Source organism: Chelon labrosus (assembly GCF_963514085.1).
Source record: "Chelon labrosus genome assembly, chromosome: 16".
Lineage (NCBI taxonomy): Eukaryota > Metazoa > Chordata > Actinopteri > Mugiliformes > Mugilidae > Chelon > Chelon labrosus.
The window spans coordinates 1,298,235-1,326,101 of record NC_140349.1 but is presented as its reverse complement, the minus strand read 5'-3'; the positions used below and the strand labels follow the sequence as shown (position 1 = coordinate 1,326,101).

General features: G+C 42.3%; 1 protein-coding gene across 2 annotated transcripts in view; it reads right to left on the bottom strand.

Annotated features, from left to right (window-relative positions):
• Positions 1-27,867, bottom strand: part of col14a1b (collagen, type XIV, alpha 1b) — a 163,275-nt gene that overhangs the window by 96,696 nt on the left and 38,712 nt on the right. For both annotated transcript variants that reach the window (XM_084563547.1, XM_084563546.1), the window contains exons 11-21: positions 24,828-24,967; positions 24,595-24,721; positions 24,333-24,475; positions 21,617-21,749; positions 21,434-21,478; positions 20,404-20,549; positions 11,806-11,935; positions 7,865-7,987; positions 7,400-7,549; positions 4,305-4,421; positions 710-859 (exon numbers count right to left, since the gene is read on the bottom strand). In XM_084563547.1, coding sequence (XP_084419673.1) covers positions 710-859; positions 4,305-4,421; positions 7,400-7,549; positions 7,865-7,987; positions 11,806-11,935; positions 20,404-20,549; positions 21,434-21,478; positions 21,617-21,749; positions 24,333-24,475; positions 24,595-24,721; positions 24,828-24,967 — 1,404 coding nt within the window. The remainder of the gene's footprint in view (positions 1-709; positions 860-4,304; positions 4,422-7,399; positions 7,550-7,864; positions 7,988-11,805; positions 11,936-20,403; positions 20,550-21,433; positions 21,479-21,616; positions 21,750-24,332; positions 24,476-24,594; positions 24,722-24,827; positions 24,968-27,867) is intronic.

Below are 27,867 nucleotides of genomic sequence, written 5' to 3'. Positions count from 1 at the left end.
CATCAAAACAAAGCAATAAATCAGAGCGGAGCCTCTGCAGAGCTTCCAGCAAACAAACAGCTGCTTTAGGGAATAAATACGTTCTCTCTTCATTCATCCTTCCCTTGCTCTTGATTCACTTCGTTACTTCCATCGCCCCCTCCCCTCCCTCCAACTTAATGTGTTTTAGAATAATAAAGACTTAAACAGGTGACCAGTCCCAGGAAACATTCTCCCTGCTATGATATCAGCCACTGCAGACTTTTACTAATTCATTTAAAACTCTTAAATATAACAGCATGCAGAACCACAACAACTCTTTACAGGTTATAATGAAGCAGGTGATAAATCTGTGATGTAGGGTCAGGAATCAGAGGAGTGTACGAGGTCTGCGTCTCATTCAGTGTTTTTTCTTTATTTTTATTATTTAATAAAAGAACCCAGAGTATGTTTTAGATCCTTTTGCTTTGATGACAGCTTGGTTTTTCTCTCATTAAGCTTCTTGACGACGTCGTCACCTGGAATAATTTTCTATTAACAGATCAGTGTTTGCTGCAGAACAAAAGGCTCCTTCTGAACAGAGGGAAGAGGATTCAGGATGAAGATGACGTGTGTGAGGCGTGACATACTGTTAGTATGACACATGTATGTGGGCTGTTTAATGGGACATGCTAATAAGAAGCTTCTTTGTGAATAAATGAGTCAGAGGTCTTAAGGGGTGTGTCCTTACGTGTCTTGTCGGTGATGGTGACGGCCGGCCCCTCGGTCCCGTCCAGCAGCTGAGCGTAGATGCTCATCCTGTACTGCATGTTGGGCTTCAGGTTGTTGAAGCAGTGTCGGCTGGTTCCTCCTCCCAGCTTGGTCTCCTGCTTCTGGCTCCCTGCAGCACAAACACACAACGTCTCAGTGTTAACCTTCCTGGAAATCAGTTTCTGCTGCAATCTCTGCACAGTTCTGTCTGTTCTCTGCATGTTAACAGGTGGATCAATGCAAGCTGTTCTCAAAACCAGTCCCAGCAGGAGAGCTTCATGGTTCAGGGGTTAACATCGTCGTTTCACAACATGTGGTCGTCTTCTTCTACTCTATCAATTCAGGACTGGAGACAGAGACGAAGGAACACACTTCATCCTTTCTTAACTTATCTTCATTGTTCTTCTTCTCTTCCTCATTCTTCTTGCTTTGTTGCCTTCCTCAGGCCCAGGCGATACTTAAGGGACACTGGACACTCACTTTCTGAACTGCTACCATCTGGTAGACGGTTCAGAGACAGACTGAGGAATGGCTTCTATGCAAGAGCCATAATCACACTGAACAACTTGAACATTAAAGAAAAAGGAATGCAAATGTGCAATAATTCTCATAATGTGCAATACATCTGTTCAATAATTTCATTTGTACAAACGTGCAATCGTTTCATGTGATGTGCCATAACAGTGACTTCCTATTATGTGTGAATGGGGTCGTTATGTCATGGTAGTGTTTTTATTTTTGTTCCAGTACTTCTAAGGCACCTAATTCTATTCTATTCTATTCCTTCTTCTCTTGGTTCTTCTTCTTCTTCCTCTTCTTCTTCTCCTCTTCTATTTCCAGTAGCTGTGATGCTCCTCCTCATTAATAAACTTCTCCAGCGGTTGATGTTTTATCTGATCACTGAGAACATGAATAACATGTTGATGTCTTTAAATTTCAATGATTGGTCCAATCAGCCTTTAGCCTGTTTCTCTCCAGCTTCAAATCAAATATCTATTTATCTATTTATTTATTTTTACATGATGACTTTCTCCAGAACTTATTTCATTGTAAGTGGAAGTAAATTATCTTGAGCAGGAGAAGATGAAGTTAGTCTCCCTCAAACCGACCTCCGTTCGTGCTTCTTCATTTTTCAGCCTCACATCTCTTCCTCCTGCAGCCGTCACATCCTCCTTGTAATTATTCACCAGCGGCGTCGACATAAATCCTCATTTAGCTCCTATTGTGTGTTGACGGAACCGATCCACCGGAGCTCCCTGCAGGGGGAATACGTGGCTTTCATGTGACGTTGATGCCGCGGTTATTGCTATTGAGGACTAAAGGTGACCAGCGGCAGCCATTGCTTTCCCATGTGGTGGATGACGGCTGGATTAGACGTCAGTGTTGTCTTTGAGGTGTTCACAGAGCGCTGGAATCACCATCTTTCTTTGAATTTCTAACAAACGGGAAAATACAGGATTGTTTCTGAAGCAGAGAATCTGAATCTAAATCTGAAGGAACCTGGTTTGATGGAGACTCTAAAATGGAAATCAAGAGATTAAAGGTTTGTTCCACAGTTTACCAAAGGACAAATATACTAGGCTGGATTAGCGGGGAGGTTCTAAAGCAATCATCTTTGTGAATTTAATGGCCGAACTGAAAATATTCACTCTTGCTTCAAAGTATTTTTCCTGTTTGAAGAAAAATGACACATGGAGGTAAAAAAACAACCAGTTGTGGACAGCAACGTTGGAGACATGGAGACATCTTGGTCGTCTTCTAAGACTCTACACATTCAGGACTGGAGGAGGACATGGAGGAGGAGACACTTCTTCTTCTTCTTTTGTTCTATTTCCTCCATCATGTCACATCACATTTATCTGATGCACATTTAGAGCGCAGATGCACAATTAACATATCTGACAAGATTGACTCACTGTTCTCTTTTGTTTTGTGGTCTGGAGTCTCTACGTTGGGAACTGATTCTGCTCCTGCAAAGATCTGCACGGCCAATCAAAACGTTTGGGGGAGGGGCTTAATATGGTGATTGACAGATGAGTAACAGTAGTCATAGACATCATCTGAATTAGTTTAAATGTCTCTGATTGGTTGGAGGACTATCCAGGTGATGCTGGGGTGTTTTCAGTCTCTGTATCAGTTGACATTATATAATGTTACCAGACTCATTTGCATAAACGTCTAATTAACTGATGACCATTCCTGATAAATTCACCTACAGACACAGTTTAAAGCTTTTTTTATTTCTCAAATATCTCTAACTGCTGCTGGTATTAACTAACAAGTTTTCTTTTTTTTAATCTCCTGGTCTTGTAAACAGATGTCTGCAGCTGACCCTGACATGAAGCTGGACTTCAAACTGGCTCTGTATATTTAACGTTGATATCCAGGTAACTTTCAGACTGTCCATGACTCAGAGCTTCAAACAGAGTTAAATTGTTCCACAGAGACAATCAGAGGCTGCAGCTGCAACCAACTCTTTATCAGAGAAACCTTCACCAGTAATTACTGTCATCCCTGCAGCAGAAACACCTTGTCACTTGGCAGCTCTGATACCGACCTTTAGTCCTTTTTTTTCTTTCTGTATTTCACCTCACACAGCAAATCTAAATGTCACAGCGCTGCCTTCCTTCTTCTACACGGCGGCTCCCAGTCTAAACCTTTAAGGCTGTCAGCACGACTCTGACGGGACACAACAATATCTTTGTCATCTGGCTTCTCTCTCTGCGCTGCATACTCTAACTCCTACTAATGAAGGCATGCGATGATGAATGAGCCCCCCCCCCCCCCCTCATCCCACTGCTGGAGACATGCAGCGTAGGAGCTCCGTTCTAGCAGCACATGCAGCATAAAACAGCTGATGTAGCAGCAGTGATTCACAGTTTAACAAACGGAACCGGCTCGCCTACAAATCCACCAGATGATCCAAAGAGCCGGCCGCGGCGGTGACAGAATATTTTCGTGCATGCACGTTAGTTACGTCTGCGTACATCTTCCTCTAATAAAAGGTCAGGGTGACATTTATTATCTCAGAGGGAGGAGGGGCAAAACAAAACAGGCCATGCAACGACATCTGTCAGAGCAGAAACTATGAGGAAGTGTCTTCTGTGAGGAAATGTGTCTGTGTCTTAATTACGGCTGAGGAATAAAATATGAATGGAAGTGAAAAGACTTTATTATGATTGGATGAAGAATAAACAGCAGCTGTGCTTTTAAATAATGACCCTTCACTACCAACACTGTTGTACCAGGTTGATTTCATATATAATGTATAATTACATTTGGAGAGACTCCAGACCAAACTTTGCTTCACAAAAAAATTGTTGGTGGGTGAAGTTTTGCAGCTGAGCAGCTAATTAGCATGTAGCTCTAATGTTGGTTGTTGCAGCTTTTTTCCCCGAACCTCAAGATTTCAGCAGGAAAGTTACTGTCGTTAGTTTTGTTTTCTATTTATTCAAAGTTCTTTCTGCGTCTCTTTCATTTCGTCTGGACTCCGTGGAGGGTTTGTCTTCCCCTCTGTCTGGGGCACACAGGAAATAGCTTTAAGAAAACAATGTTTTCCCGATCATGAAACTCACCGAGCACAGACTCAGCGGTCGCTCTGTAGGAGCTGGCGTGTCGATGCGGCTGCCACACAACGCACAAACTGTTCGTCTTCACCTGGTACGTGCTCAGGTTGGTCACGCCGAGATACACTGCAGGACGACAGAGGAGACAGCGGTCAGGTTCATCTGCACGTTACATGACAGCCGGGTGTTGTGGAGGAGAATAACAGTAAGAAGAAGAAGAAGAATCTTTATTTCTGTCGTAGTTTCCAAGTCAACATTGCAGTTTCAGAAACAGGTACATACAACAAAGATATTAAAACACAATTAAAAACTCAATTTAAAGAAGATCACAGAGTCAGAGGACCTGATTCATTCCACAGTCGTGGGGCCCTAGCAGCAGATGCCTGAGCGTCTCAAGGTTCATGTTGGCATATGTGGTGCTAAAAGGTCCAGGGGCCAAGAATCTTAAAAACATGATATTTAAATTGATTCTAAAACAAACTAGTCCAACAAATCAGATCCTGTTCCTGGTTCTGGTCTGACCTCCTCCTACATATCTTCTCCAGACTTCCTCCTCTCACACTGGACTCGTTCTGATATCTCTTTAACGCTTTAACGCAACTCTGGTTTTTGTGGAACACTAAATATACGCGTTATAGAGCCGTAAGCATTCTTCTCCACGCGCTGCTATAACGACAAATCTATATTTAACAGATCTGAGAGACCACGACGTGTTTCCAGATGACAGAGCGGCCGCTCGGTTTCAGGGACACCAAAGAGCATTTTCACAAAGTTATTTACAGACACAGAGAGAAATATAGCAGCCGCTGTCTTTATGTTTCACACACACACACACACACACACTCCTGAACAAACCCACACACTCTCTGCTTATGCAAATAGGACGCGAGCGCTTTCACCGTCCGACGTTTGAAAGCATCTCTTGTTCTGAGCTGACAGACATTAGCATGCGTGTTTCTGGGAGTCGGTAATGGCCTCGGGATATTTTACATTCATCTGACAAAACACAACATTGTCTCGCTGAGTATAAATACATTATGTATGTCTGCATAATGTCCTGGTAAGAATGTGGTTTTAATGAGGAGGCATGACGGGTTCTGGAGAAACTATGGGAGCGCTCATCAGCTGATCTACTGGATCCAAAGAGGAGCAGAGGAGCCAAGATCCTGTTGCTTCACGTCTCCTCGCTCTTCACCACAAGAACGCAGCACAGCTCTGACGTTTCTGCTGACGTGGCTCGGTCAAACTCACGCTCCATCTCACCCTCAGTCGTTAACAGAAAAAACAAGAAGCTGCTTCGTTTGGGCCATGACTCCGTCCCATTATTTAACCAGCAGACCAGCCTCAGACTGTCCCACCGAGCACCCAAGACATTTTAACCCATCAGTGTTGTTAGACACAGCTGATGGTTTCCAGCCTTAAAGCTGTTAAATATATATATATATATATATTTATATATATTTATATTTAGTTTAGTATTTTAACCATCTAGTGTGTCACAGAAACCGGCAGTCTAAGTAAAGAAATGATTTAAAGTCAGCTTCGTTGTGTCTTTTAACAACTGAGATCAGACGTTATTCTGCAGTCTGACGTCTTTCTGCTGCTCCTGTGGATTTTGTGCACCACACCACGTCCTCCAACTCTTCATGGATGATTCTGCAGGTTTTCCAGGTTACATGGAATAAAATGCATCCACGTCCAGGATGCATGTGCGGGGTATCAGATGCCTCCACGGTGTCTGGACTCATCATTTTAGTGAGTACGTCTGAAAATAAACTCCTTAATAGCAACTTTATATTTAATGTAGTCTCCTGGAAATGACATTGTTGAGAGATGATCACAAAAGTCAGTTTCTGTTGGCAGGAAACCTTTGATTACGTTCTCTTAGTTAATAACTGCTAAGATGAGGTCAGACTTAAAAATCAGTCCATAGATACAGCTACTGTTTCTTCTTTTTAAATGTTTAACACTTTAAACATGACTGTGTGAAATCAAAGAAGAAATCTCAAACTTTAGTAAAAGTAAGTTGTCTCTCTCTGTGCAACAGCTGAAGAGTAAAACGCCGTACAGTGGTATGGTGTCAGTGGAGAAGCAGGAGAGCTGTGATAGTGACAGTGAAGCCTCATCCTCCTCAGCTCCTCTGCTTCCATCCTCTGCTTCATTAAAATGCTGCTGAGCGACATGACAGACGCTCCATTCACCTCCTGGAATCCCAGCGGCCTCATCATCTCGCTCTCCTTTCAACCCACCTCCCCTCCATCGTCTGCAGATTGAGCTCTCTCCTCTTTTTCTTCCTAAACTCGACCTTCGGTTCAACCAAGAAGAGCTTCATTGTGATGCAGCCGACGGAATCCGAGGCTCCGTTTAGGAGCTGGAGAGCTCTCTGAGAAATGAGGACAGAGGCTCGGTGTCCCGCTCAAGGACACTTCAGAAGGACACGTGGTTACTGGTTTCTAAGTTTGTATGGAGACCAAAGAGGCCTCGTTTAAAACTTAGGAGAGCGGGATAGGTCCAAGGGTGTCTGGCACTTGGAGAATGATTGAGGAGAATCTCTCTCCCCCTCACAGACTACAGGATCACCGATATTTTACTTCTTGTGTCTGTAATTGCAGGAAGAGTTGTTCATGTAAAAATCAACTAATACACTAACACAAGCTCTGGAACTCTGTGAAGATGGAGATCCAGACATCGACTGCTCGTCTCATTTGATTAGATTGTTTAATTCAGAGCGATGGAGGAGACGGAGTAGACCGATAAAAAGTATCGACGGTCCGAAGTAGAAAATGCCAACGAAAGAATTACAGAGGGAATTGTCCAAAGAACACGGGACTGATGAGTTTACTAAGATGAGGGAGAGCATCCTGGATGAGTGATCAAACTTAAGAAAGAATGATATAAGATGAACTTTCACTCGCCCTGGTAAGAAAGAAGAACTTCCTGTTTGAACTTAATGAAAGTTCTAAGAACAAATCTCTTTCTGCCTTATCTCCAACCACTGAGTCCCTCTCTCCTTGTTGCATCAAACATTAGAACTGGTCATTTCTAAAATGTCTTAGCGCCCATTCTCAAACACTAACTGGACCTCAGATTAGAGATGAACTCACAGGTCTTGGCCTTCCCTGAGAGGGCGTCGCTGGAGCCGGTGGTGTAGGAGGCGATGACCTTGACGCTGTACTCCGTCCCGCTCAGCAGGTTGACGATCAGCATGGTGTTCACATCCTCCCCCACAAAGGTCTCCAGAGCTGGTCCAGGAGCTGCAGAGGGCAGGAGGGAGGAAGGAGGTCAGAGGTCAGAGGTCAGAGGTCAGAGAGCGTCATTAGCATCAGTTCGAGCAATAAATAGAGGATGAGGCTACGTGTTTCCAAACACTTCAGAAAAAATAACTTTAATTTAATTTCTACAGCACATGAAGGACGTGAACATTTTAACACAAATTATTACAAACCACAAAATTGGAGACGAAAATCATAAAACTATTTGTGACTATGTGATTGTTTCATGGGTGTGGTTTAGTTCCTGGTTTAGTTTAAATAAATCAATAAACACAAGTTTGTGGAAGTGTATATTACCAGATATAGGCTGGTAGACGACCCTGTAGCCCATGGTGGGCGACGGTGGAACGTCCCAGCTGATCCTGAAGCGGTTGTACCATTCCTCTGCGACTCGCAGGTTCCTGGGAGCTGACAGAGGAACTGAGGGGGACGAAATAAAAATCAGGTTTTCTATTAAAACAGTTCATAGGAAAATTCAAGCCAATGTAGATTAGTGACGCATCCATTTAAAAACACACAGGAGAGGTCAGGATCCACCTGTCCACCTCCACCTGAAGGACAAGGGACACTCCTTTGAGGACAATAATGCCCATGTTTTAGAAGACAGATGGTTTGAAAGAGGAGTAAAGGAAGTCATCTATATCAGACTGGAAGGAGGAGGTGGACTGAGATAGAATCCAACATCAACACAGTCTGAACATCTGTCCTCAAAATGTTTCATCCACCATTCATTGGAAAACAGATTCCTCCAGCTACAGGTGAGTTAGTGGTCGTTAACACACTCTAGTCAGGTGAGTTTCAGATGGACACCTCCCACAGATGCTCCACATAAACCCCAACAGATGCTCCAACTCTGGGAGCATCATCAGACCTGAGAAGCTATTTGGAGAAGAGCTGGACAAAAGTGAAGAAATATGAGAAACTAGAAGGAGAAGATTATGAAAACGCCACAAACCTCTGGAAGCAATAGCTTTGAAACTGAAACGTTAATAGGAATTCATTCAGGGAATCAGCAGCGACACTGAGCCCTACAGGAAGCAGCAGAGTACATTCACACACATGTTAAAGCAAGTCAAATTTAATGAAAACTAAATCTATTAGTGAAATACTTCCCACACGCCAGAATGAGAACAGAGTTATTTAATACAAGAAAATGAGAGAAACTGGAAACGGAGACATAATGAAGTTGGATAAGACATAAATAGAGTCTGCAGCTACAGAGAGAAATAATCCCTGAGAGCTGATAGCAGCGCTGCACTAATAGCACATTTTAAAATAAAAGAGTCGACTGTAGAGGATGTGTTTCTGCTGCTCCTGATCCATCATGGAGTCAAATCCTCTGAAGATCCCCTCGGTTAATGGAAACCTTTCTGCTGCTGCTCTGTGGCACATCTAAAACGCTAAAACGCTCCCATCATTCTCTCCGTGTTCGTCTTTCACCGTTACACCAGATGAAACCTCCACATTATCCCGGCTCTCCTGCCTCATGTTCCCTCTTCGCTGTCTGCGCTGGTCGGCCATTAAAAAGCCAATCATAGTCTGAACATCAGGCTCACATGTTCAACACCAGCCTCATCCTCGTCATCTTCCTCATCCTCACCCTCTGAGCTCTCTGCAGATTTAATGAAACTTTCTGAGCAGGGAAGCTTCTCCAGGACCAGAGTATGAGCTGAGGAACCAACGCTGGCTGTTTGGTTCTCAACAATGACGTGAAGTGGGAGTTTAAAAAAATAAACCAAAAGCATTTCTACATGTTTTATATTTTTATATAAACCTATTAGGACTGTCAATAGATTAAAATATTTAATCAGGATTAATCACGATTCTACATGTTCTCAATGAACCTGGAAGGAAGAACATCTTCTTCTTCTTCCTCTTCTTCTTCCTCTTCTTCTTCCTCCCCCTTCTTCTTCTTCTTCCTCTTCTTTCTTCTTCCTTGTTTTGAGGAACCTTTACCTCAAAGACAACATCTTGGAGCGTCAGGTGAACCCAGACGGAGCTTTGGTGTCGTCATCATCGATGGGTGTATTTTCTCATCAGACTGAAGAAGAGCTAGCTCCGTCCATACTCTGGACATATTCACATGTCCTGCTTTGCTTCGCCAGAGGGTTACCATGGCAACCAGTGCCCTGAACGTCCACTAGAGACCACCTGTCTGCTACAAAGGTTAAGAACTGGTCACTGGCGGATGTTCCACACTCTGTTAGCAAGCCCGGCGCTCCAAGACGTTTTCACGGTGGTAGGAACCAAAGTGCTGAACGGTGTTTCCGTTAGGGAAACGAAGATTATTTTAACTTGTCCACCTCACGTCTCCAAAGGTTTTTCCTCCTGTCATCACAACAACATCCATGATGAACTCATCACTGCTCGGCTCTTCCTGCGTTTATGCCACTTTAAGTCTCTAAAGCCTTCGTGCTTTTTTTTTTTTTGTCCGTTTTCTCCTCTAAAATCTTTTGCTCCTTTAAGAACAGAAGACAACAGGGACTTAAGAAACTATGTTCAATGTTAAAGCTGCTGATAAACTACAGTATTTCTGTTTTAAAACACTAAAACCACTCTTCATTTATTGACCAGCTGAACTCTCTCAGACTGAAACCTACATCTCCTCGATCCAAATCTTCTAAATTAAACTCTTCAGACATCCATACCTCCCTCACGGCTTCAAACCTCCAGACAATATTTGCCACCCAGAGGAAATGAAAATCAACAGTCTTCTGATTCTCTGCTATACTTTCTTTATCCATCAACCAATCAGATGTCCAGCTCTTTATTTCATCCTCTCCCCCACCCAAACCCTCAGATTAGTCCAGCTCATCTGTCACATTATCTATCTTCAGCTCGAGGCTCAAAACCCAATCGTCCTCTGAATTACCCGCCGTGCCTCCCCCCAGCGTTCACCTCATCCCTCATAGGTTCAAATCCCCAGATTACACCGGCTCTGTCTGTCACACCATCTATCTTCCCTCTGAAGAACCCAATCATCTCCTCCTTCACTCTTCCCTGGGCGATCGTCTCATCCCTCGCCAGCTAACAGGAACCATTCATCATCGCCGGGCGTCGGTTTAGGAGCAGAGAACGTCGTTAGTGTCTGTTAATGTACTGCACGGGGAGACAGGACGGGATGCAGCCGAGAGATTTATGACTTGGATTCAACGTTTCCTCCTCGCTGCAATTCGAATGTTTGTTCTGTATCGTGCTGAAATGATTCCCACATATATATCTGTCTTTAGCTGCACAGTAAAGAAAATAAATGCTGAGTTAAGACGGCAGGGAGACGGCTCTTTATCCTCCACAGTTATGAGCTCTTCATCTTCTCCTTTTGTTTTCTTAGCTAATGAAGCTGCTGCTAAAAGTAAATGAGAAATTAAAGAGAAAGATGCAATTCTAACCTTTTTCTTTCCTAATAAATGATACTACTGACATGGTTTTTTTCAACTGAAAGGACTCATATCATTTATAATAAAGGTTTTTATCAGAAAACGTATTTATAGAGACGATATTCTGAACAGATAAATAAAGAATAGACCGTTTTTACCAAGGCTAAAACTTTAAAATAGAAAAGACTGGGTAAAGAAAACCAAGCACTCAGTCCTCACTCCAGATCTCATAACAATTATACAACACAGACTTTCTAAAGAAGATAAAAGTTCTCTTTATCCTCCCCTGAATCTGTCTCCAAAGATATGAGCATTTTATTTTTGTGCTTTTGCTTTAAAACAGTTTTAATTGTTAATGAAGCTGCTGATAAAATGAAAAAAGAAATGAAAGGGGAGAAGGTGCAATTCTAAACATTGTCTTTTCTCATAATGAAGAGGTACTACTGGGATATTTGCAATAAACGTTTTGATCAGAAAATGTATTTACAAAGAGAATTTTATGAAAGGATAAGAATAAGAATGAAGAAGTTTTTTTGTCAGTGTCCAGTGAAAAACAACAACAAAGTGGCGAGCCTGATCCGTAGTCAGACGCGTTATCCATTGCGCCACTGGCACGATGTGGCAGTCAAAATTAAATGAGACATGAGAGGGGAAATGGTGCAACTTTAAACATTTTCTTTTCCGATAGAATAAGAATTTGTTTTTCTGATTTGACATAGATGTCTTTCTTTACTCCTCTCTCAAACCTCTAAAGAGCGTCCTTTGTCCTCCAGGAGTAGGTGGACAGCTGAATCCTGACCAGAAGAGCTGTCTGTGATGTTAGAGAAAACTTAAAAACAATACAAAATCAACAGGACTCACGTGTTCGTCCCATCTGATTGGCCGTCGGTCCGTCTCCTTCAGGGTAGACGGGGGTGACTCTGACTTTATACTCGGTGTCGGACAGCAGAGGCTGCAGGACCAGGCTGCTCTGACCCGTGGGCACCGTCCTCTGTGAACAGAAGGAAGCAGCGTCAGGTTAAAACAACACCTGCTAACGTCCTCTTCTACCTGGTGTTCACTCACTGACACAGCTCCAATATCAGTTACTTAGTGATCAGTCCGTCTCTGGTTCTCATCACTTTAATTAATGTTTCACTACAGTCGTACTGTGAGAACGATGTCTGGAGACGTGTTGATGAAACAGCAGGACAGTCTAACTGCTGAGCTTCTCTCTGCAGCACAAACACATGCTGAGAACTTTAATTAGTAATTCCACTGGATTCAGAAGAAAAAGGTTTAGGGTTTTATCTTCCAGCTCTACAAACCTGCAGCCACACAATCCAACATCATCTGATTACTGTGTGACTGCTCTTTAATGTCTTCTTTATTCAACGTCTCCTGGGGCTGACTTGAGAATCAAATTGAAAAAAAAAAGAAGCAAATAATAAAAAAGAAACTGTGTAACTTTAAATAGAGGTGAGGCTGTGAGGAGGTTTCAGGTGCTGCAGAGGTTAATTGAGTCCAGGTTTCCTCCTCACATGTCGGTGAACTCGGCCATTTGTTTAAAACCGATGTCTCAACGAGTTGTCCATCCAGGAGAAGACGAGCTAATCTGCTGCTTCCAGCTCTTTCTCCTTCTGTCCCTCTGGTCTTTAGCTTTGTGTCTCTGCTTCTCTACATCTGCTGTTCATTAATTATAATTTATTTAGATTATTAGTTTGTCCTTTCTCTCTCTTTCTTTATCTTTGTTCTCTTAATTTTCACACTTTTAAACACTGCTGCATCACACATCACAATTAAGTAGAAATCTCACTTGATTTGAAAGTAATATTACAAAAAAACTAAAGGATTCAATTTATATCATCGTGCCAAGTCAGAGAGTATTAAATGCAACACCAACGTCAAGCTCTCAGGGAGACTATGGTGCAACAATCTACTGATCCGTCCTCCAGTCCAGCAGGTGGCAGTAATGAACCTGTAAGCTGGTCTACCAACAGTCTAGAAGAACAACATGAGGTGATTATTGATCTGAGCTCTTATCTGTTCTCCTGCAATGTTATCGGTTGCTGGTCCAGTTCTGTTCCAGGTCAAAGTACCATCTGATCAAGTACAGTTTAAATGTAGGAACCAGTGATGCAGAGCAGGTATCCCAGAATGCATTTCATAGACGTCATCAGGTATGTTGCTGTTTCAATGAGTGAACAGGATGACCCTCCAGAGTATGTACTTCAGAAAATAACAGATCAAGGGGAGAAGAAGAAAAAAAAAGAGGAGGAAGAAGGAGGAGAAGGAGGACGAGGAGAGGAAAAAGAAGAGGGAGAAGGAGGAGGAAGAAGAGGAAATAGAAGAGGGAGAAGGAGGAGGAAGAAGATGAAGAAGAAGGGGGACATTGTCCATTATAGATGACAGTTGCAGCCTTAATCCTAAACTAATGAATGAGGATGGCCCTGATGAGGTCTGTGAGTGGTTCAGAAAGTTTAAGAGCAGATCTGTAAACACCTCACATTACCAGATAATCTGAGCTGAACTTCTGTACGGCACGAGGATCACATCGCACAACAACCGAAGACCTTAGAGGACCTTAAATCTCACCAAAACCTGGATCCAACCCTTATAACACACTTAACTTTACATGCAGGTCTATAAAGTTCGGCTTATTTGGCTGCCTTATTATTTTCCCTCCAGGTGAACATTGCTGTGGTTTTTCTTCCTGCGTGGGAAAATCTTTTAACACGTTGGAGTCTGCGTGTGAATGTAGACAACCTCAGACTCCAAACTGTCTTCCACCAGCTGTCCATCTGTCTATCCGTCTTCAACCATCTGTCTACATGGCATTCTGAACATGTACAGTCTAGCCTGTCTCCCTCACTTTCTAAAAAAAAGAAAAAAAGAAACGGAGAAACCTCCCTCTCTCAGATGTGTCAGTCAGACAAACACCCCGAGCCCTGACAAATCAATTTCGGCCCGGCCTGATGAAAAAGCCAGCCAGCCTCTAAACTGTCACTGAGCCACACAGTCAGAGTAAACCTCCTCCAGCTACACCTCCTTTCTGCTGCCACCTCTTTGTAAATGCAAACACGGTTTCATGAAGTATTTATATGATTCAGAAAACCAATCTAGTTCTGACAGAGGCTCCGGGGGGCCGGAATATTAAGTTTGATCCACGGCTGCTGTGACTGCAGCGACGACATGACGATACACCTGCTGACCGAGAGTCGCTGCAGGACGGAGAGTAAAAGAGATGATTCAGTTGATCCATGACAGAGCAGAGACGCTTAAGGGTTCACCTTCAGACTTTAGACTTAGAGACAGTAAGGAATATTAGATCAGAAGAGACTGAAACAAAATTAACCGGAGGTAGTGGACAGTTGGAGAAAGATGGAGGAGGACATGTTCCACAGGTAAGAAGAACTGAGTCTTGGTCTCTCCTTTAAACAGACACAGTAGAAAGGTCTGACTGGGTAGAAAGTTGAGATTTCTAGTCTGGAAGAGGTGGAACGTTGGTCTGGAGTCTCTCTGTTGGGAACTGAATATGTGCAGGCAACTATCTGCCAATCAGATTGTGTGGGCGGAGCTTTATGTGTGATGGACAGAAAATATATAAGTAATCTGAGAGACATGGAGTTCAATTAGGTTACAACAAAATGTCTGATTAGTTGGACTTATAATAGGAGTAGAGTGCTGCTAAGCCAATGTCTCTTAGTGGAGGCGTTACGTTTACAGATAATCTGATTCCTTTAAGCAGCTCTTTGGTACAAATGAAGGGAACTGGGCTGCACTCTGGTCAAGACATGTAGTGTTAAAATGTATTCATTATTTTTTGTGTCCAGGTTAAGAACCACGAATTTGTAGAGATAAACTGATGAACTTATTTGAAAATTAGCACAATTTGAGGAAAACAGAAGCCAGAACAACTTCCTATAAATGTATGTATCGTCAAGTTGGTGTGGAGTCTCACCAAACTGAAAGATCTGCAGGGCCAATCAGATTCTTTGGGCGGGGCTTAATGTGGTGATGGACAGAGGAGTTTAATTTGTTTAAAATTAAATGTCTCTGATTGGTTGGAGGACTATCCAGATGATGCAGAGGTATTTTTTTCTCTGTATCAGTTGAAGCACGCCTCATAATAACATCCAGATGTGACCAGAAGAACTGAGCTCTGCAAGACTAAAGCTTTATAAGAGAGAGGAGCAAAGAAAAACACTGTTCAGTTCGTCCTCACTCTCCTTCTGCAACACGTTCAGCAACTCATATTCTTATAAGAACTGAGTCTGACCACAACAGGCCTGGATGTTTGAGCTTCAAAAAGGTTAAAAACAAATCTAATTAAAACATATAATATGCGTTCTTATATGTTATTATTGTAAAATACACACTTTCCTATAAAATAGTTTAAACAGAATGAATTAAAAAAAAATAATCTTTAAAAGCCTGTTTCTGATGTTCTTAATGTTGAACTAAACCCTTGAAGACAGAAGATTTCACGAGCTACAGAGAGTCTGTGACAGAAGGAAACTTTTTAATCCTCCCTTTACTCAGCTTTCACCTCCTGGAACAACGTCGCGCTGCAGAGAAGTAATAATCGCCCAAACTCTGTTTACACGCCGTGGAGTTGCTCTTGATGCCCGGCAGCTTTGGTTTTATTGGACACCAGCAGCAACAACACAGCTGTGTGTGGACAGATGGACAGATGGCTGCAGAGTCAGTCGCCCGGCGGCTACAGAGACGACGACGACATCTGGTCCCACAGAGACTGAACCGACGCAACCATTAACCTCCATATTTATAAGCTTGGAGCATTTTTTTACTGTCATTTTAATTTTCTTTTATTTATACCACTATATGACTTTTGGAAGTTTGTTTCTTGCTCAAGTAACACAGACTACTTGTACTGAACAAAGACATGAACCCAAGTAGTAAATAAACGTTAGTAAGTAATAAAGACGTTTGGAAAAAAGGTATCTAAAGATAAGAAGGGCTAGAGGAATTTATAAGTTCACCCTGGGAAAAAATATATAGACACCAGTAGATTTTGACTTTTGGACTAAAAGCTAAAGATAAGTGTGATTACCAAGGCTCGATGGAATTTAACAAGAGCCTTGCATTTTTTAAAAAAGCAGCTGAGCAACGGTCCAAACATAGCGGTGTACAGGGTGAGCTTAGGCTCATTGGCTAGGTGGCTGCTTGTGCCTGACACCTGTAGATTTTGACCAAAAAGGAGTTCTTGTGAAAGCTCAAGACTTTCTGGAGAGGGACTTTCAAGCTAAAATCAGTTTTTCTCTGGTGCTGTATTCAATAAACTACACTGTCTGGCCAAAAACAATGTCGCCACCAAAAAAAAGGTCTCACACTCTAATATTTCATTGGACCGCCTTTACCTTTGATTACAGCACACATTCTGTGGCATTGTTTGGATAAGCTTCTGCAGTGCTATCTCCATCCAGTGCTATTTCCATTTGGACACATAATGTTGCTGAACCTAGACCTGAGCAACTGCAGCAACCCCAGATCATAGCACTGTCCCCACAGGCTTGTACAGTAGACACTAGTCATGATGGGTGCATCACTTCATCTGCCTCTCTTCTTACCCTGATGCCCCCATCACTCTGGAACAGGGTAAATCTGGACTCATCAGACCACATGACCTTCTTCCATTGCTCCAGAGTCCAATCTTTATGCTCCCTAGCAAACTGAAGCCTTTTTTTCTGGTTAGTCTCACTGATTAGTGGTTTCTCTTAAAGCTACACAGCTGTTGTCATTCAGGACATTTCACAACTTAGTAAAGTTGTTCTGATTAGGTTTGAAATTAAATATCTGCTCTCAAATGTTCCACTTTTCTACTAAAAGTCTGTTTACTATTGTGTCTGAACGTGGCTCTGTGAAGGTGCTGATGATCAACATGAACGTTACATCCCAGTCAATGTGATGTGCCTCTGAGAGACTTCATATCCTTTCTTTCCATCGTGCTGGATTTCTATCATCTGAGGACACTTCACAATAAATCAACGCTTCATGTGACTAAATTCACACCAATTATTTTGCACGAAACAAGTCCAAATGTTTGGCGACAGGTGCATCGACAGGAGACGTTTTCACTTCAGGCCTTTAAAGAGAAGTTTGGCAGTGAATGGAATTTAAATAGAAACACAGAAGGAACAGCTGGTCGACACAAATCAGGACGTCTCAGCAGAGAGAGAACAAAGCACAAACTATTGTTGTGAACTTATAAATAATGTAAATCCTGAGACTCAGAGGGAAAAGAGAAACGAAGCCAGATAGAGACAGAAACAAAGGAAATAAAGAGTTGTTGGACATTTGAGAACTTGGAGCCAGAATAAAACTTCCACTGTTCCACCACTAATCAGGTCCTCCTGGTACATGAGGAGCAGAGGTTCTGGTGGTGGTAACCATGGTAACCTTTACTAATCAGTATCAGGTAAGGAGTTTCCAGGAGGGACAGAAACATGGAGGTAGAAACACAAGATGAACCAAGATGGAACCAATGTGGACAGAGACCATGAAGACATGGAGACATTTTGGTCATCTTATAAGACTCTAGACATTCAGGACATGGAGGAGGACATGGAGGAGGACATGGAGGAGGAGGACATGGAGGAGGAGATACTACTACTACAACTACTACTCCTCCTCCTTTCTCTTGCTCTCTTTCAATTTCCTCCTCCTGTTTTTTTTCATCTTTTTCTTCCTCCTATTTCTGCTCCTCCACCTCCTCCCCTCTTTCCTCATCCTTCTACCTCTTCTCTTCATCTTATTTCTACTTTGCCTCCTTCTCCTCTTCCTTCTTCATGTCCTCCTCCTCTTCTTCTCCTCTTCCTTTTTCAATTCAGGGTTGGAGAGGAAGATGGAGAAAAACGTCTCATCCTCCTCCTCCTCCTCCTCCATCATATTTTCCTTACACTTCTCCTCCTTTTATCTGCTCCTCCTAGTTCTACCTGTCCTTATATGTCCTCATTCTTCTTCTCCTATCTCCATCTCCTCCTACTTGTAATTCTTCTGTTCAATGATGCTCCTCTTCATCACTAAACCTCTCCAGTGATTAATGTTTCGACGTGAACACATGTATTTGCTTCAGTCTCCATGGAAACCGTCTCCGACCAGAATGACTGATCAGGATGGAGACATATTGACCCATGTGAACATATCTGGTGATATTTGCTCTGCAGGGGTCAAAGGTTACAAAGACACTGTGTGTGTTATATCGTGTTGCAGTTCTGCTTTAATACGTTGAACAGCTTCTGTGTTTTTAAAGCATTTAATCTGCATCTTCATGAAGTTTGTTATGATCTGGCTCCATCCAGGTCAGTGGCAGTTTAAGAGCAGATTCCATCAGTGAGGAGGAAGTGATGGGTTAACCACTAACATGTAAATGAGCTCATCTTCCTGTTTGGAGGTTTTGGAGGATCTGATCGTCGTCATGCCGCCAACAACCACAGACTGAAATCTGCTTTGAACAGAGCAGCAGAGGAATCCTGTCAGCCAGTTTTGGTTTTTATAATTTTAAAATTTCTCTGCAGTCAGCAGATAGACATCTAAACGGTAGCTAGTGGTTGATTCATAACCTGACCGGATTGCCAAACAGAGCACGCAGCTGTTCACACTTTGATAAGAGATCTCATTTAACAAGCCGCCGGTGCAAACAGCTGGCGGCTCTTTATTGTCAGGATGAAAAGGCTCATGTGGGACCGGTGTCCAGGGTCTGAGGGGGGAGGTAGGGGGGCACGCCGGCCACAAACTAACACAAACACACACCTGTCAAACTGAAATAATATGATGCCTCCTTTAAAAGCTAAGGAGCACAAATGAAGCATCTTTAAAATCAGAAACTACTGAATGAGTTTTACATGAAGATGAGTTTATTTTCTTCTTTGGTTTAAACAGGTGACCAAAGAGACCTGGACCAGTGGTCACCATGGAGACTACTTCCTGGATCAGAGAGACTCTGGTGTTTTTTTAGACAAAATAATCGACTGCTGTAAACAACTTCTTCTTCTTCATCGCTGAAGAAGCAGGCCAGGAAGAAAGAGAAGGAGAATAATAATGGAGAGAACTTGAAGAAGGAGATGAAGAAGAGGAAAGAGGAGAAGACTGATAAAGAAGAAAGAGGAGGAAGAGGAGAAAATAAGACGGAGGATGAGGATGTGGAGAACATGAAGTGTTTCCTCCATCTTCGTCTCCAGGCCTGAACGTAAACATCATAAATGTTGAGAAGGTATTTTTATTTCCTGCAGGTTTCCAGATGATTTCAGTCTGTTGTTTGTTTCCTCCTCTCTCTGTTGACGCTCATTACAGTGAAGAGCTGCCTTCCTCTCTCTCTTCTTCCTCTCTCTCTTCCTCTCATGAAACCCACTCTTTGAAGACCTGCCACTGGTTTCATCATCATCATCATCATCATCATCATCATCATCATCATCATCGTCTTCTCGTCTCTGAAGGTCCGCTACTTCGGTGACGCTCTCCTTCTCCTCGTCTCACCAGGGAGGACGTTTAATCATCTTCATCAATAACCCTCTTCCTCTTCATCAACACTGACTCTCTCTCTTCCTTCCCTCGTTCCCCAAACACCTTTTATTTCTCATTTGCTGCTCAGCTGATGTGCTCCTAATGACTGCAGTCATCGTTACACGCTCCATAAGACTCAACTCATTCAGCTTTCTACTAAAAATGTTCAGTAGTAAACTAAATCATCGGGCTAGCTCCTTTCATTGGAGACCGACAGGAGGAGGTGATTCAGTTAGGAGGTGAAGACGTGGAAATGAAATAAGTAATAATACGTCCACATGGAAGATGGAGGAGGAGAAGAAAAGGAAGAATTAGAAGAAGGAGGCAAAGGAGGACATAGGAAAAGAAGCAGGAGAAGGAACAGGTGAAGAAGAAGAAGATGAAGGAGTAAATAGATGGAAAACAAAAAAGGAGGAGGAAACAGGATGAAAAGAAGGACTAAGAGGAGGAGAACAAGCATGAGGAAGAACAGGTGATGAAGAAAGAGAAGAAGGTGAGGAAGAAGAAGAAGAAGAAGAAGGAGCAGGAGGAAGAGGAAGAAAAAAGAGAAAAGCATGGAAAAGGATAAAAACAACAAAAGGGAGAGGATGATGAGAAGGAGAAAAAAAATATGAGAAGGTGGAGAAGGAGAAGATGGAAGGGGAGGAGAAGAAAAACAAAGAGAAGGAGGGCCATGTCTTCCTCCATGTCCTCCTCCATGTCCTCCTCCATGTCTTCCTCCATGTCCTCCTCCAGTCCTGAATGTGTAGAGTCTCAGAAGACGACCAAGATGTCTCCACATTGTCTCCATCATCTCTGTCCACATGGATTCCATCTTAGTTCATCTAGTTTCTCTACCTCCATGTTTCTGTCCCTCACCTGATGTTTCGTCCACGTGGAGCAGACATGCTCAGAGAGGACAGGTTTATTCCACAGTGACCTTGATGCAGATTAAAATCCTATCTCTGTCCGTCTTACCGTCTCCTCTGCTCGGTCTCCCTTAGCGCTGACGTAGTTCAGTCGATAATGGCGGATGTTCCTGGAGTCGGCGGGCTGCCAGGACACTCTCAAGCTGAAGGTGGTTGGTTCATCAATCCTCATGTTCTTTACGCCGGGACGAGGAGCTGGAGGACCAGAGAGAGAGAGGAAGGATCAGGATGGAGAGCAGACTAAAAACTGTCATCGGCTTTTCATTTACTGGTCGTTAAATTCATATCATCAACTTTCCTGATGGAAGATGTGGGAGCAGACTTGTCATTTTGATGATTTAGAAGTTGTTTCTAACAACCTATGATACTATTCCTTTCAACTCAGTAAACCTGTAAACTCTTGGAAAGTACCATTTTCATCACGTCCTACTTATCAATTCACCTTTAATTAAAATGAAATGGTGATAATTATTCTCCACAGCAGCCCTCAGCTCGACGCAACAACGTCATATTTTCTGTTTAGGCCAATGAAACATTGAAAAGACGTTTTATTAAAAAAATGTTAGGTAACAAGGTAAGGCTGAAAATTTCCATTTAGTAAAACAAAAAAAATAAATAAATGAATTGCTCTCAGACTTGGACTCTGTACAATACAAACTTAAAATCTGAATGATGGCAGAAAGAGGGAGTTAATCCACTTTAATAAATGTGTGGATGGTAAGTTAGACCACGCCCCCTAGTGCAGGATGACTTATTGACATTTTTTTTAAATCATTTTCTGAGAAATTAAAAAACTTTCATGGGGACTTTAATAAAACTCTAATATTTTTAATCACGGCCAATAATCATGGAGACCGACTGGACTGTACTGAATGTAAATCCACCAAATATTGATTTTTTGTTTGAATCTGACAAGAAAATTAAACTACATCAAATGTAATAAACAGAGAGTCCTTTAACAGAGAGTTGAAGAGCTTAGAGACGAGGAGGAAGACAAGGAGGATGAAATGGTTTAAAGGTAAATAATACAGGACAGGTGAAGGAGATGAAGGAGACATGAGCTCATCTGAACTAGTTACCTGCTGTGGTTGTGGTGGTTGTAGCGATGGTGGTGGTTCTTTTAGCTGAAACGACAGAACAGGGTGAACTGATGAAGTATTGTTTTAAAGGGTCAGATGTGGTGCAGAGAACGGTTTGAAAACAGAAGCACTTTTTTAAAGGAAGAGCAGGAACGTACTAAGTCGTAGGAGTGTTTAATTTACCGGTGGTCTCTACAAGGATCACCTCGTCGCTCTCCACCTCGTTCTGGTAGACGGCGGCCAGGAGGATTTCGTACTCCGTGGCGGGGCTGAGTCCTTTTATCAGGTACGTGTTAATGTTCCCGTCCAACAGAACCTGAAACAGAGGTGTAAAATAATAACAGTAATTAACATAAATGCTAGACGTTTTCTTTTTGGATTCAGCACTTCAGTTTCAAATAAAGATTTATAAGTTCCTCAGAGCTTCAGAAACGGTTCATCCAGTCACGTGGGAAGTATTTTTCTTGAAGCTGCTTTCCAAACATTTTCCAAGAACAACATCTCAAACAGTTCCGAGTAACAAGCTACCTGATCCACTGGATGCAAACGCATGTACAGCATTTGAGAAAGTTCAATAGAAAGTCACACTCTGGCCTTTTCATGGTTCCTTACTATTTTGAAAGTCTCATAGAAGCTGTCCTCCAGCGTCAAAGCATTCTGTCTGAAAACCATCCTGCTTTCTCCAACTCAGAAACCAAAGCTAACAATGTTTTTAAAAGATGATCATCCCTGTATCCCTGCAGCTCATTCAGAACTCGGCTGCAAGACTTAACCAATACAGAGAGACAAGACCATTACACTGGCTGTCCATTATGTTTTACTAATTACTGTTAAAGCTCCATACAGCCTTAGCCATCCGGCATAATATGAGCCTAGGTTCTGTCTGCCTGTCGGCCTCCTTTTATAAAGTACGTCTTAATGTTCCTGTTCAGCTTCATCTGATTTAGTTTAGTTTAACTGCATGAAAGTTATGAAGACACAGAAAGTTCAAGAAAACCAACCAACAGCAGAGAACAAAGGGCCAGCCGTGAGGACCCTGATAACACGTCGTGTTTTTGAGGATTATCACGCTTCAGATCGTCTCCGGTGAGTCACATGTCGACTTTGATCTGTTTCTCACCTCGGCTTCATTTTCTATCGTAATGAAATCGTCTGAATCACGTTTATCAGATCTGTGACAGAACTACAGCTGTGTGTTTAATCAGACTAAGACACAGTGATACAAGAAACTAAAGACTCAGTCATTTCACTGAAGGTGATGGTGCTCTGCTGTAGAGGAAACATTCTTCAGATCATAAACTGTTTGGTGGTCAGATAATGAAACTGTCCCACAGTGACTTGGACTGGTATCAGTAGCAGAAATGTTCACTCAGGTTTTATAATAAAACGCCAGCAAAAATAAATCAGAGTAAATTAATCTGTGTACTTCCTCATATCTATACTCTCATAAAAACATTTATTTAATATATTTAAATAAACAGATTCTTGTGGAGACGTTATAGTATTTGAAATAATCTAAGGGATTATTTTATCTTGTGGGATAAAACACAGGACGCTGGTTGGTGCATGTTCTTGTTTCATCCATGTTTTATCCCACAAGCCAATTTTCCTTACAACCAACATGCTAACTACACAGCTAGCTAAACTAACTGCTTGCTCTCTGAGCACCAGACACATAATCAGTACTTCCTTGAAAAACTTGTTTTTTACAATTTATTACTTGTCATCTGCCCCCTGGTGGATTTATCGATGATCTGAAGTCAGTAGCTTTTGAAAGCAATTTCCAAAATGGGCGCCTTCAAGGACTTTCTGTTTGCTAATTTTGAAAATGTCAAAGATATAATTATTATTGCTACCGATATTTTAATATGAATATTTACTTTATTAAATCAACCTGTAATTACTCAATATTTTAGACATTATGTTATCGTAAAATCACGATAAAAAGTGGTGGATCAGTTATGGAATTGTATTTCACGATGCAATGCGCATTATGTCTGCCAAATCGCTATTTTTTTTCGAATTTAATTAAACTGGTTATTTAAAAGAATATAATATGCATTCACTTAATCCATATGGGGAATATTCATGTGATTTTTCTAGTCAACCTACTGAGGCAGAGGTTCACTTTGTAATTCTTGTCTAACACAATTAAATGACTATAATATCAGATATAAAATATATTTAACAATTCATAAAAGAAAATTATTATTTATTATTTGTTAACAAGAAAATCTATAGAACGTTGTTTATTTTCTTTTTTTAAACACATGTTCTGTTACTATGACCTCGGCTCAAACTGTAGTTTGGAAAATCAGGAAGTGATCAAAACAGCAGCAACGCTGTGGAAAGCAAGCAGAGTCTGAAGTGCAGTCGTAGTAAATAATTTCACCCTGCAGGGGGCAGTAATATGGCTTGTGGCGTTGAAATTGCCAATGGTCCCAAAAGAAGCAAAAGAAGAAGTCGACAAGTTCATCTTTAAAGTCCTGACAGGTGCTTATCTCAACAAGAACACATTTATTTGCATTTACAGTCGATGTTATGAACTGAGCAGGAAGCTTCCTGAGCAGCTGAGATGTCGAGAAGAGTAAAACAAACTGATAAAATATATCTTCCAGGTACATTTAAAACATATATTTTTAAAAAAGGTAGGTTAATTAACATTAATGCATGTTAACTATGGAAATCATGCAACTGATATATTATGAATATTTTGGATATATCATACCTAGATGTCTGAGAACCTTCACAGACGTACTAACGATCCTAATTTTATTCTATTTGTTTCACCTCCTCAACAGTTTTCAGTAAGTTTTTCAGGTTTTTAAAAGGTTTCCACTGCAGACATGTTTTTACTTTGCCCTCTTTCCTTGTTACGATAATGAAAACACAGACACACCTCTTCGCTGTCTTCTCCTCCTTCAGTGGCCGTCCAGATGAGTCGATACACCACCACGTCAGAGGCCGGGTGACGCCACGACACCCTGAAGCTGTCCGAGGAGATGTCGCTGCTCGTCAGGTCCATCGGGTCTGGGACGGTCTCTGCACACACACACACACACACACAGGGTTGAGGTGATACATGTTTCATGAGTCCGGGGGCCTGGTATTTACTGGTAGAGGGACGTCTGTATACTAATAACATTGATTCTAGTTCCCACTTGTGGTGAAACTGTCCGTCACGGCCTCAGCTTGTCCCTCATCGTACAGAGCAAAGACGCCGACTGTGTACTCCGTCAGGGAGGTGAGGTTTCTTAGCAGCCAGGTTGTCACGGCGCCCACATCCACCTGCAAGGCACAGGACCAGACTAGTGAGCTCGGATGGTGCACAAAAAAAAAAAAAAAACTTACAGCCCAGAGTGGGTCAGTCTGTACTTCCTGTTCTTCCTCTCACCTCATTGATCTGGATCCCGTTGGTCTTGACGTACATGACCCGGTAGCCATTGACCTTCCTGGAGGCGGAGTCCCATGTGACCCGGGCGGAGCTGTGGTCCACGTCTAAGAAGCGCAGGTTCTTCGCTGGAGTCAGCGGCACTGAGGGACGGATAGAAGATGAGACGTCATCATTTTACTGCAGCGATAGATCTGGAGCTCTTCTTTACCCGCTCATAAAACAGGAACAACAACGGTTATTTAGGCCAATGTATTTTATGTACCTCATTCTGCAGGTCTTAATTTGTTCATTCATCAGATATACAAGCATCAGTGGTAACGCAAAAACACAACTGAGCCAAACAAGATCTCTTTGCTGATCGGAGGTCCAGATTTCAACTCACTCATGAGCTTTTAAACCCAACTCTACTAATTAAAATGTGGACAGAGCCTCATTACATCAATCACTCTCCCTCAGCCTCCTTGTCTTTCACTTTTTTCCTCCTCTCCGTCTCAGAGGAGCTGCAGAGGCCTGAAAAAACCTCTTGGCCTCGCTCCTTTTAAAATTCAGCCGGAGAATCTGATTTAGCTTGGAAACTTTCCTGCTTGGAATTACTAATCTGTTTTCTCTCGAAAAAAAGAAAAAAATCCTGATTGTCCCCGCCACCGCTTCACCTCAATTATACCGGGGGTCAGAGTAAAGACAAAGCAGCAGCAGCGAGGGAGAGGAGGAGTGACGAAGGGTGCTGCTCCGCTGTTACTGTAGGCTGAGCCGGGGTCAGAACAGGAGCGAGGAGGATGGGAAATTAAAAAGTTTAGAGACAGATAAGTCTCCAAAGTTTCCATGTGTCACACAGAAATATCCACAACATTAAATGACCCATTTAGACGATTTCTAGACGCTGCAGCTCAGCAGGAGAGCGCCGACTGTCACAGAAACTGGCAGCGGTTCCCCCAAACGTTTTAAGACTCTTTAATATTTAATAAAATCATGGCTGGATGCAGCGTCCCAGACCTCTGGTGTTCTCTTCATTCACAACTAACGAGACAAAAAAACGATGATGAACAGCTTGCCTGTTATTAATATAGTCAAATCATTTTCATAAATTCAACTCACGTCTTCAAATCCAGTTTGAAACCAAATCACATTAGAATCAGGTTCCAGCTTAGGTGCCAATAATTAGATAAAAAGATCTAAAGAGCTCCTCTCAGGCTCCTGTGTGGACGTCTAGGAGTCTGGAAATGGATTTAAAAGAACGATGACTCCACTGTGACAAGTGACAGAGATTTAACAAGTGCCAGTTTGTTCAAGACCGACTGCTCGAGCAAATTCAGGCCAAAAGAAGAACGTCTGAGTCCCAGAATATCATCAGAGATCAGATCTGTAACCCTGCAGCGTCTACAACCAGAAAGAGATAGCCACAAAGCTGCAGCACGGGAGACTGCTTGGATATTTTTAGATGTACCATGACCTTCAAGATTTAACAAATAATAATAAAAGAGTGTCTGCTGTCCAAAATGGACATTTGAGCAAAACTAGACTTTATCAATGAATGTCATGACGCCTGGAAGGAAGAGCTCTGGACGGAGCTTTCCAGAAGAAGAAGTTCAACATGGCTGTGAAGCGTGGAGGTGGAAATGTTCTGGTTCGTTGCTTCACTGCCTTCAGGGACTGAACATTCATTCATTCATCTTATGTAGCCTCTTGTCCTGTGAAGGGTTGCGGGGCGGCTGCAGCCTATCCCAGCTGTCATTGGACGAGAGGCGGGGTCCACCCTGGACAGGTCTCCAGTCTATCACAGCAGGGACTGAACAGTCTCTGATTAAACATCCTACCAGACTGTCAAACTGACGCTGTTAAAACTGACTGTATGTATAAAAAAACACTTATTTTCTTTTGTCTTACATGATCAACACCAAGTCAACAATCTGCCTTTGATGGTGAAACCACAGACAACATGAAGGCTGACTTTCCCAACAGCTTCTTGATCTTTAATCTGTACCATGCTGGATTTTTGTTATCCTCTTTTCACTGCTGCATATTTTATCTCAACAATAAAAAAAGTTAAAAGATGGAAAACAACGAGGGGCTTCTGAAGAGACAGAGTCTGAATGACTGAGAGCACGTGAAACACATTAAACCATCTTCCACACTGATCTGAACATGATAATTCACTGCAGGCGTCATCGCTGCACGACAGAAACCAATCAGCAGAAAGACAAACAGATCTGACAGTCGGTGTATGTGTGGCTGAGAGGTCGGACGGAGGAATGAAGTGCACGAGCAAAACTTAGCTGCAGAGTAATTTAAGAGAGACCTCAATCCTCAGTCTCCGTCCTGAACTGACCTGCAGTCAAAGCCTTCCACACGCCATAAAGACATAAACATGCCCTGACTTAAAGCCACAAGCCTCAGACCTTAAAGCGGACTTCGTAAAATGTTAATTAGGGAGCGTCAAAAGTTTCAAAACGCTTAAAGAAAGAAAGTGAGGTCCAAAAAAGTAGCTGCACGGGGGGGAAAGCTGGAAACTGGAGGATGAAAGCGTGCCAGAACATGACTCGAACATGTTCCAGCTGTCCCAGAAAAGACGTTTAACTCCAAGCAAACCCTCTGCAAATGAAACGCAAACATAACTGCAGCAGCAGCTGATTCCACTGATTGGTAAGAATCAAGCAGAGAGTCGGAGCAAATCAGAGGAATTAGCTGCTGTAGTGTTTGAGTGAAAAGCCGGTTCCTCTTTCCTCCAGAGCTTTAGAAACAGCCTCAACTTCACCGGAGGGATTTCTGAAAGATCCTCATACATAAACTCACTAAATCTTTTCAGGAGATGTGAGGTTTCCTTCCGACAGAGACGTCAAGCCAGCTGCGAGTGAATCTAAACGTCTTAATGTGGAAAATGAAATGAGACGAGAACGGCAGCGGCTTGAGTTCAGAGGGTCATAAAAAATCTCTCAGGAATTTAATGAAATTGAATTTCATCAGCATTAAAGCGTGCTGGTGTGTGGCCTGCTATCTTTAGGAGGACCAGTTTAACTTTCCCTTGTGGAAGTGATTTGTGGAA